Source organism: Phragmites australis, chromosome 13 (genome assembly GCF_958298935.1).
Source record: "Phragmites australis chromosome 13, lpPhrAust1.1, whole genome shotgun sequence".
NCBI lineage: Eukaryota > Viridiplantae > Streptophyta > Magnoliopsida > Poales > Poaceae > Phragmites > Phragmites australis.
In genome coordinates, this window is record NC_084933.1 from 29,431,149 (window position 1) to 29,453,706 (window position 22,558).

At 44.7% G+C, this 22,558-nt stretch overlaps 2 protein-coding genes across 3 annotated transcripts; one reads left to right on the top strand and one right to left on the bottom strand.

Annotated features, from left to right (window-relative positions):
• Positions 1-5,831: 5,831 nt before the first annotated feature.
• On the top strand, positions 5,832-7,068 carry LOC133888555 (ethylene-responsive transcription factor ERF008-like). Its single transcript, XM_062328839.1, has one exon. The coding sequence runs from the start codon at positions 6,016-6,018 to the stop codon at positions 6,676-6,678; it is 663 nt and encodes a 220-aa protein (XP_062184823.1). The 5' UTR covers positions 5,832-6,015; the 3' UTR covers positions 6,679-7,068.
• A 2,027-nt stretch (positions 7,069-9,095) lies between these two features.
• On the bottom strand, positions 9,096-14,966 carry LOC133888554 (probable E3 ubiquitin-protein ligase HIP1). Of its 2 annotated transcripts, XM_062328838.1 has the most exons (8): positions 14,522-14,966; positions 11,992-13,533; positions 11,764-11,904; positions 11,068-11,118; positions 10,477-10,554; positions 10,258-10,401; positions 9,579-9,619; positions 9,239-9,475 (listed from the first exon to the last, which is right to left on the bottom strand). In XM_062328838.1, the coding sequence occupies exons 2-7, from the start codon at positions 13,435-13,437 to the stop codon at positions 9,614-9,616; spliced, it is 1,866 nt and encodes a 621-aa protein (XP_062184822.1). In that variant the 5' UTR covers positions 13,438-13,533; positions 14,522-14,966; the 3' UTR covers positions 9,239-9,475; positions 9,579-9,613. The 2 variants fall into 2 exon arrangements, with proteins under 2 accessions (XP_062184821.1, XP_062184822.1); XM_062328837.1 differs by lacking the exon at positions 9,579-9,619 and having other exon boundaries at positions 9,096-9,475; positions 14,522-14,964.
• Between the last annotated feature and the right edge of the window lie 7,592 nt (positions 14,967-22,558).

Genomic DNA, 22,558 nt, shown 5'->3' on the forward strand with positions numbered 1-22,558 from the left:
GCATACGGGCTCAGCCAGACCGTGCATCACCAAACGACGTCCATCGTCAGGACGTGCGTACAATTAAAACTATACACTATATAGTACACTGTTACTTAGTACATGATAAGACATAATTTTTGGGTGCCGACACATTGATAGTTTTTGTCCCGTATCTCGATGGAGCATCGGAGGATCCGGACAAGGGACATCTAAGTGCCGCATCTATATACTGCATCTCCCCACACCCACATGTCCCATTCCATTCGTTTATTGATACGAGTTTAGTAATGATCAAATGATTCGTAGGTTTTATTTATTTTTAAAAGAAACAAGTGAAGGAACGTCTCGTTGTATTCCTCGTTACTCCACCCCACGGCTGGCTGGCTTTGTTTATTGGGTGTCACAGATAAGATAGCAACAGTCTCTCTTACTGCTATCTAAAGTTTACAGATCTGATAATACAAAAGATCTTCTCACATGTGATGATATATACTATTTATTTTTTTTCCCTTCAACCTAACTATTAAATCACGAGATAGATAACATATATAAGATATTACAAGAACCTTATTAAACAGAGTTGTATAGAATTTGCTTCTCTTCTCCGCGCGTCCCTGTCGCGAGCCCCGCTTGCGTCGCATGGGTTGCTGCCCTCACCCATCGCTCTCGCTTTTTGCATGCTCCGGCCACTCTCTGCTATTCGAGCGTTTATCATCTGTCTGTGCCGGACCTTGATCAGTCGCCAGGGCAAGTAGCCTGCCGCCCCGTTCGGCGCTACCAGACCTCGATTAGGTATACACACTGCATATGCATGCATGACTACGCCTGGTTAGTTATTTGAGGTGCTGGTACACTTAGAATATACAGCTCAACGCCGCATGTATATTGATTGGCACACCGACTAAACTGTTGCGTGCATATCGGACCCCCCACCCCCCTCGCGTGGTTTCAACACGGGCTGGGAGAGACGCAGCGCTCACTCACAAACAGAGCATCCAAACAAAGGAAAGGAGGTGCCTGTCCAGGACCGAATTACTAATCAGGTAGAGTAGCAATTTTGAATTTGATCTACAGGGAAGCTGGCATCCGAGCGACCTCAAACGCGGCAGGGAAGAGGCGTGACGCCAGCTCGAGTTTCGCCAGCCAAAAACGCGGGCAGTGTAAATGCGACATCATTGATGAGCTGCAAGTCGTTGCGGCCGCTGCGCCACTTCCTAACAGAAGTCCACTAGCTCCAGCTCCCAAGTCTTTGAAATCAGTTGCGGCACACACCTACCTTCACACGCCCGCGTACCCAACTTCCTCCTCCCTCGCTCGCGGGTGGACGGACGGACAAGGCGGGGATTCCTCCTCATCCAATAGACCAATACCCGCCCCGGCTGTCGCACCGACCTCCACCCTAGCGCATCCGGACCGGCCGTTCCACTGCCCCGCCGACCGAGCAATAACGCGAACAACCGGCCAGACCACCTGGCCCCTACGCCACACCGTGGTCCATGCGTCAGCACCCTGCCGTCACAGCTGGGTAACGTGAGATGCGATGGAAAGGCAGATGAGATGGGACGTGATTAGCCGGGGCTAACCTGGCAGCGGAGGTCATTAGGGTGAATGATTAGGGTTTGATAATGGGCGGGCGCGATGCCGTCGCTGGCAAGCAAATTGACGTCCGTGTCCTGATTCGGGAGGGGATAGATGGATGGATGGATGGAAGGGTGGGTGGGGGCGGGGGGATTCCGTGGACGAGGGGGGCACGTCCACGTCGCCCCGCGTCAGCCCATCGCCCCGACGCCACCTGGTGCCGCCCGCCCACCTCATGTCGGCGGGAGCCGGTGCGAGCCGACGAGCGGACGGAGCGGGCGGTTGGGGGTTGGCCAAATTAGTACGTGCACCAAGCGTACGGCGATTTATCTTCGCTACACCATGCTACTGCTACAGGTACATGTACTAACTACTGACCGACTCCAGGTGCACGGTGCCGTGCAGTGCGGTGCGGTGCCATGTGAGGACCGATCGTGTAATTAGTCAAGTGCCCAGCTCTGATCTGCGCCGTACTGGACTGATTTGAGTGATTGGTTTACCTGCCCACTCATAATCTCAACCGGAAAGTACTAGTACGTACTGACTATTAATCATTATCTCATTCATCTGTCCTGTACAAGGGCTACAGTGGTAATTTTGTCTCGCGCAGCCGGCCATGTGTTGACTTCGGTAAACATACTCGGTTGACAGTGCCATACACTTCCTGGCCTTTCTTTACAAGGAAAAAAAAATGGAAAATTGCCACCGTGAGCATCTTGTGACAAAACTGTACTGTTCTGGTGTCTTTTCACAATCTTTCGCAAATATCTTATTTGTGAACAGTCTGATCAAGTAAACGCTCACTATCATCCACATGTTTTAGGGCTCCACGCTAGATTTAGATTCCCCAGAAAATTAAGATGCCACAACGCAACGGCAGAGCTGTGGAGCTGTCTATTCCGCGCGTGCTGCTGGCGTCCCCCACGGCAAAACCGCAACGGAAAGCCCCTTTAACGCATGCCGCTCGCTCGCCTTTTCTCGACCTGAACAGGTGGTTACACTTTAGCTTAGATCCTATTGGCCTCGCCGTCGCCGATCAGCCGGACCGATGCCCCGCGCCAGCTAGCTCGTGGAATCGAGGTTGAGCAGCTATTACTAGCTTCCATAGTAGTACAACGTTACTCACCACCTATCGAGCTCGATCCCAACGTGTAGTGTGGTCCAAGGTCTCCTTTTTGAGCAGGCCACACCCCCGGCCGGCCGCGCGCAAGCGACGACACGCGCGCCATGTTGGTCGTGTGCCGTCCCTGTGCATGCTGCCGCTCGATCCAACCTCACCTGCCAGGGCCAGCAGCCAGCCAGCCACGGCTCCACGGGGCCAAGGCGCATATCAAGCTAGCGTACTGGCTAGGAGCATGCGTACGTGCCGACGAGGGTGCCGCGCGCTCGGACGCTCGGTACGTGCTCTCTCCCCGGCCGGCTCGCGCGACAAACTTGAATCTCCCCCGGGGCCCACGGCGTACTGGCGACGCCTTGACGTCTCGAGAGTCGGGTTGGTACGTGCCCAGCTCGCGCTTAGTTTTGCATGATTTGGGTTTTGGATTCTAGGGCAGGAAAGCCGGCCAGCTATTCCCGCCCAATTATGCAAGCGGCGGCTGGAGACTCCACCTAAAAGAAGCAATTATCGGTACTGTCATGTCACTATCTATCTGTTATCTTAACATTTAAAGAGAGAACGAGTTATTACGTTGCTCTCACACCCATAAAATTACCATGCTAATTTAAAAAAATCTAAACCACTCAATGTTATTAACATCTACTAGTTTAGATTTAATTAAAAACTACATATCAAATACGATTAGTAATTAGGTGATTCGGAATTTAAAATTATGAAGGAAAAACAAGCCATCACATTTGCTCTCAAACCTATGAAATTGCCACGTTAATTTGAAAAAAAATGATCTAGATCTCTCATTGTTATGAAAATCTAATGATCTATATTTAACTAAAAAGTCCGTATAAAATATGATTAGTAATTAGGTAATTTTAGAATTTTAAATTATGAAAAATTACAAGTTCAATTTTCATACGGTGTGAGAAGCAAAATATTTAAATAAAGAGTCAAAATAAAATAAATAAATAATAATTGAAATTAGGGTTAGAATATAAAAAAGAATGATCCATATCAAATAGCCTTAAAACATCAAATTATTATAAAAATCAAATACTAAATAAAGAGTTCATATAAATTACAATTAATCAAAATTTATCGTGATACAATATTACAGCGAAGCTAGCCACGTAATTAGCATAAACCACGTTACTAGTTAGCATATAAAGTATTGGATGCGGGATACATAGCTTCAAACTGAAGTTTCACATAGCAAAATAAAGCATCACAAGTTCGTATTATGAACTGAGTGACGGTCGTTATGATAGTCTCAAGTCGATCAATTTTTCTCCAAACATTCCTTGTTGCTACACAAACGTTGGTCAATCCATTGCGCATTTGTCCTGTGAATGGAGCTTATGTAGCAAGTAGTTGAATCGAGTTTTACAGGCAGCGGGTGTCTAGTCTCGCGCAGGGTCAACAGAGTTACCATATGGTTACAAGTGTACATGAGGGTTGGTGACGAAGAAATATGGGTTGATTGTGACAAGGAGATAATCATGATCCACCATAAATTATTTCTTGATATTCTTTTGACTTGTAAAATGTTACTTGCATATTCCAAGAAGGATCCCATTAAAGCATGCGCAGAACATAAAATCTTTTTTCTTGTTCTTGAATAATTGTTTTCTTTCGGAACTCCCAAAGATTTGTAGATTTTAAACAGACCAGGCAATGATTGATAGCTTGTATTTCTTTCAAAATTGATATTGCCCAACTCAAAAGGCTTGAATCAAAATATAACTGAACCTTCAACATGGCTTTTCCGAACCCTTACTTAGAAAAAAACTTTCAAATACTTGAAAAAACATTTGGCAGCGAATAAGCCTATGCACTAACTGCCAATGGCAGGTGGCTCTGAAGCCATTTGGGTGTGGCGATGGAATTATAGTTGGGGAAATATGACATTGCGATGGAATAATATGGGCATCGTTTTGGCAAAATAGTGCCTCGCCATAACACATTGTTGCGTGGCAATAGGGCTCAATCGATGGGGCATATGCTTATAGAGAGCCTGCGATCGAGGAGAACGAAGGAACAATAGCGACAGTTGAGCAGAAGGGCAGGGGAGCAATAGTGCCATACGCTTCTTCTCCTGAATCTCAGCAATGATCATGCACATTTTGGACCCGATATTTATTAAGGGTGTGTTTGGTTCTCCATATCTCTTCAATCTTAGCCCAACCGATGTGTAGATTCTCGAAAAAGTCCGTTTGCTTACCTGCATCTACTATTGCAGTATGGCTTGGTGGGTGTAAATATACGGTCTTATCTTGGCTTGGAAATGAAGTTCGATTTGAACTTCACTTCGCAGTCTAACTACATCCGCTCATACAGATAGACCCTCTAATCAGTATCACAAAATCATCTCGTACGAGTAAACAATCGTAATCTCAACTCTTATATCTATTTATACGTCCTTAGATTCAGTCAACCATTTAGATACTCGATTCAGTCCGTCTAGTTAGATATAAATAATCAAATATTTTTCTTTTCAATAAATATAACTCCGATCAATCTACTTATATGATGCAACTCTGCGAAACCTCCTCTGACTAACCAAACACACCTAGATGTGTCTACTGGCACGGAAGCAAATTCATGGTTGACCATGTACATTGATTTTTCATTACTTGAAACATTTTTTGAAGCAACCATTTTGATTCTGACTACGCAATACTAGTATATCGAGAAATAATGTTAATACACCTACTCTCTCGAGTCAAAACTCACATTATTTTGGATAATACACGATCTCTAATATATAACTTTGATCATTATTTTTTATTAAAATATATTTATAAAATTCATTGAATTTATGATATTATAAAAGCATTGTTCAAGACAAATCTACATATATAATTTTAAAGTTTTTAAATTAAATATTTTGAAAACTATTGTTAATTAAAGTTTTAAAAATTTGACCAAATCTTTATAAAACGACATGTACTTGTGACCTGAAGGATTACAAGCTAATATTGTTTGCACAGTTGTCGTCCATTCCGGATGGTATCGACCTGTCCGATGTCTGGATGCAAGTTAGCCGGTGGACCTAACAATTTGTGTGCCGCTCAGGCTCCCTTCCAAACAGCACAGTACAGGCTTGCCTGCCGTCGACGCCTTGCCCCGCCGAGCAGTTTTATGATTATCTATCCCAACCAAACTCTAATCATATCCCCACCCACGAAATCCCAATACAAATACCGCCGGACAAATAGATAGCGAGAAAGAAGAAGAAAACCAGGCCAACGCCAAAAGCTACCACCGAGACCACTGCTGCTGCACAGCCCAGCAGGAGAGAGGAGAGAGAGGCAGAGGCGGCGGCTCGGTCGGTGGCTTCGCTCATGCAGGGCGAGTACCGCTCTTCCAGCGAGGAGTCGGCGGCGGCCGCGGCTGCTGCTGCGGCAGCTATGGCTCCCTTGGCGGCTGCAGCGGCGGCGGCGGCGGCGGCGGTCAAGATGGAGGAGCAGGCGATGACGCCGGCGACGCAGCTTCCGGCGCAGCAGCAACAGCAGCTGCAGCCGCGGCGGCAGTACCGCGGCGTGCGCATGCGTAAGTGGGGCAAGTGGGTGGCGGAGATCCGGGAGCCGCACAAGCGCACGCGCATCTGGCTGGGCTCGTACGCGACGCCCGTGGCAGCCGCGCGCGCCTACGACACGGCCGTGTTCTACCTGCGCGGGCGGTCGGCGCGGCTCAACTTCCCCGATGAGATCCCCGCGCTGGCGCTGTCCGAGGGCGAACCCCGCGACTCCGACGGCGGCACGCTGTCCGCGGCCTCGATCCGGAAGAAGGCCATCGAGGTTGGCTCTCGCGTGGACGCGCTCCAGACCGGCGTGATGGTCACGCCCGCGCACCACCGCGAGCGCAAGCACCACCACTCGCAGCTGCAGCTGCACGCCGAAGAGCATCACCAGCAGCAGAAGCAGCAGCGGGCGGCGTGGAGCGGGCGCACCAAGAACCCGGATCTAAACCGGGCACCCAGCCCGGAGAGCTCTGACGCCGAGTGAAGCAAGCCCAGCCACCGCAAGACTCAACCTTCACTCCCACGACGCCAAGAACATGGCGTCTCCGTCTCCGCATATGATCCAGCACAACCACCGGATCCACCCACCTACCTATTCGTCCATCCCCGGAGCCTGCGGTGCCGGAGGCGGTGGCGCGGCGAGATTTTTCGATACGTTTTGGATAAGCACGAGCTGGACGGCGTAGGGAGGTGGAGACGGAGGCGGCGGCTTCATGTGGCGGTCTTTCCAAATGTCAAAAAGAACAGCTGTAACGGTGATTAGAAAAACAAGTCATCTCTCTCCTCTGATTGTGTTCGAGTAGATAAGCAGCGATTAGTACTCCACTAGTTTGATTAATCAAATCAAAACCAGCCTCCTCCCCTGCTTTGTTTACTCCCGCCACTGCTGCTACCTGGATAAACTAATTCCACTGCTGCCTTTGCTTATTAATCCAGTTGTCTGCAAATCCGCGTTAGGGCAGGCAGGCTGGCCGGCCGGCCGCCGCACTCGGCCTCCTCTCCTCTCCTCTCCTCTCCTTTCCTTCGTGTGCAGGCAGCTGCGGACACAATCATGGATGGATCAGGGCATCGTGTTGAGCCATGTTTGTCTCGCTTATCTGATCGCTAATCGTGATGAGGTAGTAGTTAGATAGATGGTTAGGGGGAGCAACAGTGCCAGTATTATCGTGATGAGCGTGATGAGGTGTTAGGCCACCACATTGGAAACGAAAGCGCCATGATGGATGATAGTCGCAATTGCATTTTGCATGACAAGCACCACCAACTTTGTGTAGCTCAACGACGCAGCCGTCCGGTCGTGCACGAGTGGTCGGCATCTCAACGGGATCCCATGGCTCTGGGATGGGAACGGATCGGCGGCAACTGTCGTGATTTTTCTGGGCCTGGAGATGCAGTTTATGAGCACATGCTGCTCGTAATGGAAATATGGACCGGAGAAGCAGTGACAGCAAAGCAATTTCTGTAAGCGGTGCCCACCACGGTTCTGCTACTTCCCATGGATAGTGTCGGAGAAACAATGGGCCTTGTGTCTCTTAGGTCATGTAGGGTCGGACTCTGCTTCTAGCGTAGCAACTATATAAGCTGGAGCTGCAAAAATTCTGACTCGTTGGAGAGCTCAACTGAAGCATGGAGCCGTGCACAGGAGTTGACCGACTTTGTCGGACCATTTCCTTTCTGCTGCAATGGATAACAAATCATTCAGTAGATTCTACAGATATGGCTCGCCTTTAGCTTTTGGTGCTATGGAATCAAGGATCTGTAAAAAAAGGGTTCTAGGCTCTAAGGACCATGTGCCATTTTTTGCTGAATGATTCGAGCTTCACGTGTTAGAAATTTGAGATTTTGTCGAATCCATCCTCTGTTCCTCGTAAACCCCATTTAAGCGAAGTGCTTTTTTGAAACCTTTTTAAGCTGATGGTTTTAGATTCTTTTTTAAAAAAAATTTCAATAGCATTTCATGTTCCTTGCATCATTGTATTCACAGATCATAAGCATAGAATTCGATACGTTCCTCTATTACATTTTCTACATCCTTGCACTATGCGAAGGGAAGGCGACCTCCTTATCGGTCTTCTTGGCATCCTCCTCCCGATCATACCCAACAAGCCATCATCGAGAGGATGCTATTGCTGTGCTGCACTGCGTCAAAAGGGAGGGCCTCACTTGGGCACCCTAGACGCAATTGACCCGACACCTGCACCCAAATTTTGCTATCGCGCTCAGGATCTCCATCGTTCATTCTCGATCAGACGGGTGCTCTCTGAACCGGGCCTGCTCTGGAATTGGGCCTGTTTCAGATGAGTCCAGCCTCCAGCGACTGGAGCGAGCCGTCAACGCCGAAGCGGACGTGCTCCTGCCAGTTGTGCGGCGTCGGGCACCGATCAAATTGAGTCGTGCTCCGCGACGGCGCCGATGCCTTGGCGCGGCTGCCCATGCTCGTGTGTGGCCACGAAGGAAGCCCCAAAGCTCAGCCACCACAAGACCAACGACTTGCCTGGATGGATCATGGACGGACAGCGACGACGTCGAGAGTTGCGTGCCGGCGTGGCGCCCGTCGCCGACAAGAAACAAATACAGGTGCAACGGATGCATGGGATCGATCCAAAAGCCAGCCAAGCCATGCTTGGAAAACTCGTCCAAGAGAAGACCACGCGCCGACGCCGTGCCGCCTCAATGCAACCAAGGTCCCAGGAGCAAGCCTTGTTTGTTGAGTTCTCAAACAAGTGGCAATACCTCAATGCAACCAAGATCCCAGGAGCAAGCCTTGTTTGTTGAGTTCTCAAACAAGAGGTATGCAAGCAACATGCTTGATCGGAAAACAGGTATAAGCTTCAGCACATCTGCACATGCATAACAGATCATGCAAAAGCAGCACGAGGTAGCGATAATGAATGACCTTTTCCAAGTTCAAAACCTACGACATCCATTATATCAGCCGTAAATATTTGGCTAAATGCTGAGACAGATTCCAGGGATTATTTACTGCAACAACAGTTTACAGGGACCATTTTTTTTTCATTTCGAATTGTAGGCGAATGGCAAAATTTCCCAACCAAAAAACACAGTAATATGAATCGGTAAATGATTTTGCAATCGAATGAACATGAACATGGGTGCCTCTGACGAGACTTTGTTGCTTCCTTCTGCTTTTAGGTCTTTAGCGCGGTGTTTTTGCAGATTGGACACAGATTCTTCAGCACCAGCCACTGCTTGATGCAACCAGCATGGAAGTCGTGCCCGCAGTCGAGTCTCCCGAGATCGTCCCCATCAGTATACTCCTCCTGTTTAAACAGGAAAAAAGAAGATAAGTGTATAGCCTCGCTCAGCTATTCCATTGCTTTGAGGACTCAAGAGAACGAAGCTTGATCATAATTGATACAGTACCATATGCGAGCTGCTCTGCTTTCCTAACAGATGTCTCATGCCTGTAAATACAGCAATGATCTCGAGGAAAATTGCACCTTACAAAGTTTCAGAGGTGCATGTTGACTGGCAAAAGCAAGCATTTTTTTCCCCTAAAATCTTTGGACTTTGCAAAACAATTTAATACCAGACAACAAATACTTACGCACCAATTTATAACAATGCCGGCAGTCCTGAAAAATCATCAAACCAAACTTTCCGCTACAAGTTTTGTTGGTCAGTCCATAGTAGGGTTCCCAGTAAAAGAAGTTAACAGTAGGGTCTAAATTCCAGTCCATATTAGAGACGATTAGTCGTTTGAGTTGTAGTCTAATGTGATTTGTCTTGAGTTGGATTGTAATCATTTTGCCTCAAACACTACAAAAAGGGTGTGGGCACCTCAAGGGGCAACACAGATAACTCCCTAACTCCTAATTCCACAAATACAAAAGTTGACCATGTTGTCCAGACTCTCAATTACACTTCAGAGACCTGATTGATTAACAGAATCAGTTGTCACTGTCACTTCAACCAACATACTTGGAGACAAAACTGAATGTACATACTTAAACCATTCAAGTTGCTTGATGTTTCTGACTGAAATGCTTATGGCCAACTGAAAAGGCATAAGTTTCTGGTAGGCTCAGGAGAATATAGATACCTGGCAGATACAACATGGCTCATGGTCCGAAGATGCTTTTAATCTCCATGATGAAAATTTCCTTCGCTTGAGCAGCTTTGTCACTGCTTCCTCATTGAGGCCAGTGCTAACATTTCCTATTCTTTCCTCCAGTGCTAACAGCTCCTGAAAGAAAGAAGCCATATTGATTAGATTTTAGCTCAGCGAAGATACAGGTCATGTTTCACTAGGAAAACAAACCTCATAAGACATATTGTCTATGTCAAGGCGCATCTCCCTGTGTCTGTCATGAATATCGACGCCTCCATAAAAAATAGACTGTTCAAGAACAGATACATACAAAATATTTTAGTAAGAAGTAAATCGCTCAAGAATAAGCAGAGATAAAAACTCAACGGCAACCAAAAACTTCTGAATTGATGAAATGACAGAGTGGCATTCAAGAACTTCTCATCTTAGGACAAGATATGACATTCAACATGTTAAATGTTATATATTGATATTTATCTATTATCCTAATATTTGCGGGGGGAAATGAGCATCCACATTTGCTCTCAAGGTCACGAAATTACCACGTTAATCAAAAAAAAGAAAAGGATCTAGATTAAACCAAAAAAGTTCATATTAAATACGATTAATAAATAGCTAAATTCGGAATTAAAAATTATAGAAAATTACAATTCGATTTTCATACTGTTTGGGAAGCAAATAGTCCAAAAGAAGACAAAATCCTCAAAGAACAGCCTTACTGTTTAGTAATGTTTGTGGTATAGCCAAAATAATAATAGCAAATAGAGCTAAGAAACTTCGATGGGAACTGATGTTACTGACCTCTAATCTTACATTCTCCCCTCTATGAATCATTTCAAGTGCATTCCGAATCTGTTGACAAGTTAACAAGTTAGAACTATATGGATTGGCATAAAACAATGAACTGGTCATCCTTTACATGAACATATCACTAGTTACCAAATGCGAGAAAAAACAAGCATAGAGAAGAAAAAGCGTAGCCTTACACGGTATTTTGCATCAAAACATAAGACAAAAATCTTGTGGCATATAAAAACCACAAAGTCTGCCTCCTTTTCTATAACAACACCAGTGAAACCAGAAAGGGAAAAAAATGCATCAACCGGCAGTGCTGAGAACATTTGCAGATACATGATAAAAAAAACATTGGCAGGTCAGCGTGAAAAAGCATGCATGATCAGTCAAGGGAACATGAACAGGAACAGATGAAATAAAACATTTCTAGTGGACAAGCTTCTCCAAATTGTGCCTGGTAATAGAATAGGGTGGCTTGCTTGGACAAACACAAATATGACAAAGAGAGCTGAAAACATGGAAGAACTTTACAGGCAGAAAGTTCTAATAACCAGATTAATTTAGTTTGCTCTTTACTATCACACAGAATTACAGATGATGATGCTTCTATATGTTTCATGTGGATTTACTAAACCTTTTCTGGTCTTTGTTCTTAAGAAGTTAGATGAAGAACAGGAGAGAGAAGAGAAACAATCAACATACCTCCATTAACCTTCTTCCTTCCCTACTCCTCATTGATAGAGGAACACCCCAAACACCTTCACCCTGGCGCTCCAACAGAAACCCTGACCTTAAGCGTGGGGATTGATGACCACGTAGTGCTCCAGATAGACGACCAATCTCCTATAAGGGAATTAAAAATCAGCAGATTGCAAACAAAGCAAGCAATCAAATTGAAAAGCTAAATGCAAAAAATGGAGAAAAGTTCACCTCTGACAAGTTTCGAGGATGGCGTCTATTCAGGTTTTGGTGAGTGAATCCTGCTGGTGGATTAACTGTTGAATTAGTATTAGCTCTTGGTACAGGAGGAGTATTTCCTGATATTGCAGTGCCTCGACCATCAGAACTCCAGTTAGATGGTTCTGGCACCAAATGCCTCAAGTCTACTGCAGCAGGGGGGACCAAATCAGAGAAGTTGGTAGGCACCACATTCCTCCTGGTGACCTCTTCACCACCAATAATTCTGTTCTCCAAACTGCCAGCTCTCGATGATGAAGCTCCATGACCAGTGAAACGGTTTGCAGCTTGCGGAACACCAGGAACAACATTTACTGGATGTTGGTATTGCAAGTTGAGGCTACTGACCACAGGAATTACCTCTTGTGGCTCATCAAATGCACTCTGCAGGTGAGGCGGCTGATGACTCCATGAATTAGAAAGCCTAATAGCATTTGAAGAGGGCCATACACTACAGGGAGCAAACTGTTGAGCCATGGTAGTTCTTGCCCGGAAACTTCTCTGTGAATTCCCTGTATTGCTAATGCCTCCACTAGGATCATAGCTACTAGATGAGAGTCCTGCATTAGTTCCATAACGCGGGGGTTGATCTTCAATGGGACTTGGAACCAACAAGCAATCCGGAGAAGATGAATTTCTGATAGGAGCAGTATTGTAACTTGAAGAAACAATGTTATTGAAGGCATTACTGTTCCTGTGGGAAAAACTTGTGCTAGCACCAGCTGAACTCTGCCCATTGGCTCCTTCAATATTTTTTCTCTTGCACGCAAGTCGGCGACCGTCCAGGGGACTCCCTGGTCTTTGATCAATGCCCTCTGGCATTAGTGAAATATCACCCAAAGGATTTTCGCTGGGATTCAAAGAGGTAAAAGAGTCTGGTTGCTCTGCACCTAGTAGGAATGTCCTGTATGGATGTAACCTCAGGTCAGATGGCTGAGGAATTGTACCATTGCGCTCACAGCCACCATACTGCTCAGGACCTTGAGAGGCACAGTTAACATTTGAACTTTGACCACATAGATCATTAACGTTGGCATTAAGGTTTATATCCGCATCAAGAGAAATATTATTTTCAGCTACCAGTCGTCTGTCGCCAATCCTCAGGCCACCACCGATGTTAAGATGCTCTGTTTTTACATTGTTAGAGTTCCCATAGTTTAGTGAGCTGCCACTTGAACTAGCTTCGCCTGACTCCCAGAAACCAAGAAATGCACCATCATCTCGGTGTGCTTCATTTCCATATGGGATGGCAGCGTCACTGTGGTTCATCTGATAACCTTGAAGATTCTGTGATTCTACTGATTCAAGAACATTATTCCAATATGTCTGTTGGTCCATGACAGGGTTGCCTGAACCAGATCCAATGTCAAATCCAAAAACATCAGCATAATGCTCGACAGAATTCCTCTGCCCTTGCATTGTTGAAATTATTTTGTCCAAGCTACGGCAACGAGGTATCAATTGATCCGTTGCCGTAGCATCTCAGATGTTCCTCTTTCCAGTTGTTTAAATGACCTGTAAATGTAAGTAACACATTATAAATTTGGGACAGATTTGTAATCATCCTCTATCAAGGAACACAAGAAAATAGTAGACTGAAATGGATGTAACGCGGAATGATATAGTTTATCTAGGCTATCCCTTAAGATTTGACACCAAGATATGCTTCCTGTAAATACAGGCAACCCTTATGCGCTCTCCAAAATATTGTAATACCACTCTTGTTTGTTACTATACGGAAGTAACTGCACTCGTTTTGGTTTTACAACGAGTAGTGGACAGCAACTATTCAATGAGGATAGTAGCTAGTTTGACTGTAGCAATCTTGGCATGGACCGCATTTGATGAGGTGTGTGGCTGTATACATGCACCAAACTATTCAACGAGGGTTTGGGTTGCTATTGTAAGCAAAAGCTGTGATGATGCATGCATTTTAATGGACGAAAGCACGGTGTATGTACAATGCAAGCGACCTAAACAGATGGACCGCATGCACGATGGGCCCCACTGCTTCTATGGACGCTCAAAAAATACAATCTTTTTCTTTTGCATTTATTTCCCTTCACTATCGGTTTGCAAAAGGACGCAGTAAAAGAAGCAAAAATAAAGGAAAAGGTGGAAGTAGCCATCCACGGTTTCAAAGAGAAAAGATCGATTCTCTGATCACGAAATTGAGAGATAACCAACGGAGAAGGAAGTTTAACCGAACGGATAACACCCAAGACATCCCTGTATCGCACCAAAGAAAATATGTTTTTTTTCTCCAGAGATGGAACTTCATAATTTTGTTTCTGAAAAAACAAGAACTCTTGACAGTTCAACAACAGGCATATCCAGGCTCGATGGACAACTACTGGTGGAATGAAATAAGAAGGAATCAACGAGAAAAAAACACATATTACCAAGGAATCATGGTCTCAAACAAAAGAAAGAGAGTGTTTTGGCATGTAAAATCAACAGGTAAGGCTAGAAAAAACTAAAAGAGAGAAGCAACAAACCATACCGGAAACTGGTCCAGAGTTTCTTAACAACTTGCAAGGCTCGCAATCCAGGCAAAAGAAGAAACTTGTTCCGATTTCTCTTCTTTCCTCCCTCTCTCTCTCCCTCTCCTGTTTCTTGATCCTCCCTAGGGAAAGAGAAAGAGATATTCAACCCAGAAAACGGAGGAAACAAGAACCGATTGCAAGAGAAAGAGGCAGAGACGGTGGGTAAGACGACACCGAATTCAGAGAGACATCGGTGGGGTGGGCGGAGAAGAACAGGAAGGGAATGAGTGGAGGAAAATTTGTCAAGAGGAAGACGGGGAGGAGAAAGACGGGGAGGAGGGTGGGGGTGGTAATGAGAGGATGCAAGGGAGGTGGGAGAGAGAGAAGTTTGGCTGAATTCGGATTTATTTATTTCTCTCTGCCTCTGTCTGTCTCTTTCTCACTCTGGGTCTTGCAAGGATCCCATTCCTCCCCCACTAAAACCTTTAAATACTCCCCCATTAGAATTAGCTCCTTTAAGAACGGCCAAGATTAGAGGTCCGTATCGTGTTGTCGTTCACATGACCTCCCTGCCCCGTCCCTTTTGGAGTCTTGCAAGAGCAAGGCGCGCTCTCTCTTCCTTTACCTGTACTGCAGCATGCTACGCTTATCCTGACAGTATCTCCAACAGATTAGCTAAACTTTACTTTTTATATTTTTATTTAATTATTTATTTTAAAAGATTTTCTTTCTATATTTCTACACATTCTAGCAGACTAGCTAAATCACATTATCTATATCTCATGTACCTATATTTTACGACTATTTTCTCCATGTAACGTAGGGTTCCAATAATTTTAAAAATTGGTACATTAGTTTAGATGACTATTTATGAATTTTTTCTGATTTTTGAGAATTAAATTTAAGCCTACAAATTCAAGCGAAGTACACAAGTAGCCAAATTTGGAAATTTTTATTTAAATTTTGTAAGAGATTTTTAGTTGGAATCAGTTAAAATGGGTTCTCTGTTATTTATTCTATGAGCAGAAAAGACATTGTGATTTTGTGATTTTAGGAGCTTCAAAAGCTCACCTTTTGAATTTATAAGAGGGGAGAAGATTGAATTTTTGAAGCATTTTGGTCAACGTGCTGCCTTCTCTCCTCCCACCGAGTGCACGGGAGAAACAATAGTGATGGCAAGCATGGAGGGGGCGCTATTTTTGCCGAATGAGCAAGGCGAGATGGCCAGTCGGATGGCGTAGCTGTTGGAGGCCCGTTCTTTGGATCGATGGTGAAATTTGACGATGATGCCGCATGGCGTAGCTACTGGAGCTGCTCTTTAGCATTGAATATCTTTTCTTGCTTGAGCATCCTTTGCATTGAATATCTCTGGCTGTAATCCAAGTGCCACAAGACATGGTTAGTTGGATTGTGTAATGGCTGCACATTTGTTCAAGTACATTAGTACATATTAAAAAAAAATCATATAATGTCATAGGATTTTATGTGATACGGATGAGAGAGGCGAGAGGAACATGTCATTGTTTGGTGAAACAACGGTCTCATAAGTTAAAAATTAAAAAGACTACCCCACACCATTCATTTACTTCATACACAAATTAAAAAATATGAAAATATTACTAAAAAGATAACTTTACTATAGAAGTTGTCTACTAAATAGTTTCAAAATTACATTTCAACGTATTATGCAGCTCATGAGAAAAGTATGAAAGTGAGGTGTGCGAATCAATTTCATACCAAGCTAGTATTTATTACATCAACTTATGAGCTGTGTTCAGTTTTAGACGCTTAATTAAAAGGCTCTCCTGTATTTATTCCTCGCCTGCTAATATTTACAAGTCATGTCTGGAAGGATTGTGGCGTCTCAATTCCACCAATGTCATGGTTGGTTGGCATTTGGCAGAAGCATAAATTCGGGTGAGAATGCATGAAACGAGGATTCATGTGAAGTGCCACCATATCTTGCCTTGTTACAGCAAAACGAGGCATTGCTGATGCATGAGAAATCAGGAACCAGTATCTCTTCCCTGGTATATGCATGAAAAGCGTGGAAGCAACTCGCCACGTATGATGATCTCCCTCCTTGCCCGCATTTCAGTTTCTGCCCTACTCCAGCAAACGAGGATTTTTTTTTTTTTGAAATGTTCTGACGCGCTAGAACGGTAGAGCCCTTTTCGCAACGCTAGAATTTATACTTTACAATTCCTCGCTATAGAATTTCTGTAGTCTTCTGTGAAATTCATAGGTTCCGTGTAATCCTAATCATGGGTAGTCTGAAAGTCAATTTAAAATGCAGGCTGGTGACGAAAGGATGCTGTTGGATTCCGAGTTTCCATCGCCCTCATCCGTCCCATCTGCATATCTGTAGATGCAGTTGCTGAGCTACAGTAAAATATATTAGACCATTTCTCATCCGTCATATAAAAATAAACGGATCAGATCATATGCTAAAACAAACTACAACCAGCAAAAATCGCTGCTACAGTATAGTAGAATAATGTGATACAATACTTTGTCTATAGTACCACTGCAGATAACTATTCATCTACTCACATTTTACTATTCCAGATGCTACAGTAAAATACGTTGTCTCTCTACAGCAGGGGATCGGGTCCCTCGTCCGTCGGCACAGCACCTCACGCAGCCATAATACACATACATCGTGGGGCCCTCGTGGCACCATCAGGGAGATATATAAGTCAAAAGCTGATACGTGTCTTGAGCGGTGCACCCGATCGAGAACGGAGTTGCCTGGCATGTGCCGCTTGGACCATGCCATCCATTTCGTCAGAAACCAACACCCTGGGCAACCAAATGAAAGTTAATCTTAGCAGTGATTACTGAATTTTACATGCAACTCTATCGTTGTCATCTACGTAGATTACCGAACCTATTACTACTAGCAGTTTGACATCTTTTATTCAGATTCAACTGCATGGAAAGAAGCTGCTCATCAGCGACTGTTCATGGGCATTTCGTGAGAGGCTATTTTTGCACGGTTTTCCGGTAAAGGAGGGATGGTGTCTCCCTCCCTCTTTGGTGCCTGTCTGCCTGTCGCTCGGCGCGTGCTTTGCTGCCTTTCTGACGGGGGCTCGTGCTGTGTGGAGTAGCGGTACTTCCCGGGGAATATACGGCTGGAATGCGCGCTGCCATTGCTTTCCTCCTTCCCTAGTTTCTCTCCGTTTGGGTAGGATTCCCCTGTTCTTTATCTTTCCCCTTGCCACTTTGGGCAAAATTACGTAAAGAACCTCACCTAAATGCGCTGCCAGCTTCTCTCTCTTCGTTCACCTCATCACTGAATTCTTTCTTCAGAAATTCAGATGAAAAGATTCCTCTCAAGTACCAAAATAGTAGTGTTATCTTCTGGCATTCCATATGTGTGTTTTGACCACTTTAAATTGGAAGATTGTCTCAATAATTGTTACTGTTTTTTCGATGGGCCAAGATTTGAGAGGATAAAGGAATCTAGTACTTTAAATTTTCTACCATTAGCAGCTCATATATTATCTTCTTGAAAGCAAATGCTCACAAGGCAGGCACAACGAGAGGCATATGCATAGATTATTCATCCAAGCAGTTTACGGGTCAACCAAAGCAACGAAACCTGACAGAAACAACATGCTGAACAATTACTGCGTGAGAAAGTCAGGTGACAACCGGGGACAAGCACGGTGCTGCCAATCTGCCATCTCCCTAGCGGAAACGTAAAGAAGGTGAGTGAGTGGGCGAGCAGGCACTCATAGATGAGCTGGTGAATGCAAAGTTGGTGCCATTGAAAGGCAAGCGTCCCCAATACTATAAACATATTTATTTATCACCTTAATTGGTGCTTTAGTTTACCAGTCGCAGCTGTTTAGGTGATGCATGGCTTTACACGTCTTTACTTGGCCCTTTTTCTAAGCATCTTTTTCATCAGCATCATTGCTAGGTTTTGTATTTTCTCTCCTTTTCCATGGCCAACTACCTGCTGCAGTAGGAGAAGAGGGCGAGACGATATGGACGCTGCGTAAAAGCTGCCAAGTGTGCGCCTACAGTGGACACAGACGGTAGGGGCCATTTTGGTTTCTCATCGTTGGACTGTTTGAGCCATTGACTATCAAGGTGGTGGTACACTGGTACTACGGTTTTTTTTTTTTTTTTTGGCTGCAAGGTCATCGCAGCAATTAAGATTCGTAGCCTGAAAGTACGGTGCAAGTGACTGCTTTTCTCTTCAAAGAAAAAAACTATATAAGTGACTGCATAGCTGCACCCGTGACTCCGTGAGCCTCTACAGTAACATGAATTGGCCCGGAATCTTGCTTTACCTTTCTCTGTATATATGTCCTGTGTGAGCTCATTTGTAATGCATTATCTTCCATGCATGCACAACGAGTGGACCAAACAATTACAGCCACCAGAGGGGATCAAAGACCATCCTGTGGACGAAAAGAGTACTAGCAGAGACAGGGAAATTCAGAGAGGGGCCTGCATATGACCTGAACTCCTGAAGTCATTCAGCTTTAACCCACACGCCAACGCCGAGCATAATCAATCTTCAATGCCCGTACATGAACATCAGATCTATCTAAGCTACCAGTACTGTGCTGTTCTGTTCCTGCAATGGTGGTTCTTCAAAGTGCCTTTTATTCCCAGGCCACAATGCTAGTTCCCCTGGACACGCTAGTCCAAACGGGGGTCAGGGGCAAAATCAGCGGCCACATTAGCAGCACAACACCCACACGGGACACGGCCACGCACACTAGTCACAGCACTGCACGCCTTGCCCCTTGGACCATCGCGAACCGGATTGACTGGGATTTCCCATCTCCGCACAGTGCGTGCACGATCGATCAACGCTGGCGATCATGACGACGATAGTGCCTGAATTCGCCGTGGTTTCTCGCTGATTTGCCCTCCTTTTCGAGCGTCGGCCATCATGGGGTGGGGTTTATCTACGGTTTGGTTGGGGGGCATCGGTAACTGTGATTTGTTGCCGCAGCAGCTGCCGTTCCTTCTTTTGACAGGTTGGGTTGGGGTGGGTGTGATAGGAGAGGGGCGAGCGAGCACGTCGTCATAATTTCCGGCTGGCTTTACTGTGGCAATGTGTCGTGCGCAGGGCAGGGCAGGGCGAACGGCTCGAGCTGCGGCTCTCCGATTCACGGTCCTGTCGCGTCGGTCCCGATGCGACGGCACGTATGGGTTAATGGATAAATTAATGACGCAACGTGCCAGCTGGCGGGCGATTACCGGGAACAGGCGTTTTTCACAGTGCGCGTTTGTGCTCCCGAAGCTGCTTGTCTCTTCCCTTGCCTTCTTCCTTGCTAAACTTTGGCATGCAATCTTCCGTGTAGACCTTGGAATGTCATGTAATTGCGGCGCGGTACGCCAAAGATCTTTGACTGTCCCGAGCGTGGACCAACGTTAATTGCAACACGAGACTCACTCTGCGTGTCACAGTCAGTAACCGCAACGATACGGCCTTGCTTGTCACCGGCACGCGCTGCGACCCCGTTCCTCACGTACTTTTGCCTGCCTTCCGCATCGCGAAACCGCTGCCTGTCTCTGCCTCACCTCACCGTCCTCGTCGGTTGCTCGGCTCGTTTTCCGGCCACGCGCCACCCAATCCACACACAAAAGCGCAGCAGCAGCAGCGCCAATCACGGTATTAGGGACGGATCACCGTTCCTCACGTACTTGTTGCGTTTAATCACGGTGCACCTGCTGCATTAGGGACGGATCAAATCTTCTGACTTCAGCTCTCTGAATTGGCTCTAATCTAACGACCCGCGTCGATTTGAAGTCATCTAATGACCCGTTTGGTAGTGATACAGATTTTTTTTAGAAATATTTTAGATTCTGATTCTCTCTAAAAGCGTTTTTATGGTGAATCAAAATTACTTGTTAAAACTATTTAGCTAGCTGTATGAATTCAGATTTTTAAAACAAACATCAAAATTAAGTTATTTTTTTGAAAAATTCACAGAGATAGATATAGTTCATATAAATTTTTTATAGATGAAGAACAATTCAAATGCGACCCATTTTAACTTGTAGAACTTGAAAAGGATTAAATCTTGGTCCGTTTCTTTAGCAGAACTGGCCTCAAGCCATTTCTCACGCGCAAGCTAAAATCGGTGAAACTTTTCAGCCGTTTCTCACGAGAATAGCTCGCGCGTAACACCGTTTGGAACTGATTCTATCGATTCACGCAAGAAAGTGAAACGTTTCAACATGCCAAACACGCCCTAAATTCGCTAGATTGTGAAGTTAGAGGATTTCATTCTATTAAGAACATATTTGTTTTAGTCAAATATTGTGAAAAATAGCTTATAGATAATGGATTATATTGGATTGTAAAAAAATAGATTTGTGAACTGTAAAAGCTAGTGGAAGATAAATTATTGGATTATTACAATTTAGGAGCGAGATTGTAATAATCTATATTATAACAATCCAGCTTTTATAATCTAGCTATTTGTTTTAGCTTGCAGATTGTAATAACAATTGAGCTTTTATAATACAATTGTTTGTTTTAGCTTACTGATTATGACTACAATCCAACTTTTATAATCCGAAAGAAATAGGGTCTAGATCTTTCCTAATACTCTAATATGATTGGTTTCTTAAATATTAATTAGGTATTTAAGTAAGTAAAAAATTGATGTGATAAACTATTTAAAAATAAGAGAGATTGAACATGTTTCTTAGGGCATCTTAGTGTTTATCTCCGGTTGTTATCTCCTATTTCTCTTAGCACACTCCTTAAAAATTTTGATACTAATTACTCATACCTCACAATAATTAGATTTATCTTTTATTTTCTCTCTTTTAAGAGTTAGTTTTTTAAGGTTCCTCTCCATGTGAATAAGATTTTCCTTCATATCAACTTTATCTCCACTTACATCCACTTATCTTCTCTCTATATGCTACAATATAAGAGCTAACTACTATCTACAACCTCTTGAGTTGTTCTTATGAAATAAACTAAATTTTTTAATCCTAAATGATTGCAAGATAATAAATTATTTAAAAGATTGAAAAATAAGTAACATATATACTATTTGAAAACTTATTTCTTAATTAATTTTTTATTATCTCTCATCTAAAATATCATTAAAAAACACAGCATTGAGAGCGGCCTTACTGCCCGTTGTACATCGCTGCATTTTAATTCAGACTAGTCTTGTAAACCTAGCTAGCTTTTGCCCACCCGGCTATGCTCGCGGTAACCCCGCAGGTAACACAGTCCAGAGGCAACTAATCGTCTTTGGCTTTGCGTGACATCGTGACGACCCCCTGCCCCCTTGTCAGCGCGCCCCTGACATGGCGACACCCGGACGGGCACGCATTGATGCATGCACATCCATGACGCAACAGCGACCAAGAAAATGTTAATTCAAGTTGCGTCGCACACTTGCACTTGCCATTTAAGCAGGCCAAGCAGATAGAGTGTGACACAGACCCAGACGGACTACGGAGAAATCGGGCAACCTAGAACGTTCAAAGTTCAAACGTGATATTGAAAGAAGCAGTTGATAAATTTGTGATGGTTTACAGAGACAGCATTTATACTAGTCAAAGATATAGTACTCCACTCCTCTCAACTATCCAACGGTTGGCAAACAGGCATGGGCTCAACTGTGCCTTTCTTCCTCTTTACCTGTGACAAGTGACAATGAGAGGAGGCTCCTGGTGTAAGCAAAGGCACATGGAAAAGTTGAAGGCTACTGCCGGCCGTAGGCTATAGCTGCTCTTACCAAAAACATGGCCATGTAACAAGGCTACGTATACTCCATGTGTATTTGGAGTAGGTATACGGTTCTTAGCAAAGCATGTGAAGGTGACTAGTGAGTGACCGGCTTTCTCTCTCGTTCCCATAGCTCAAGCAAGCAGGATATGGCCACAAGGGCATGTGCAGGTGGCCATGCCTTGGAGATTCGTTTCGTTGAGACGGTGACTTCCTCGTCTCGTCTCGTACAGGATCACAGGTGGCCATGCGCCAAGTGATGCCCGAATGCTCACCAATCACTACCGTCTGCCAGTGATGCCGTATATCCATGTGAATATATTCAATT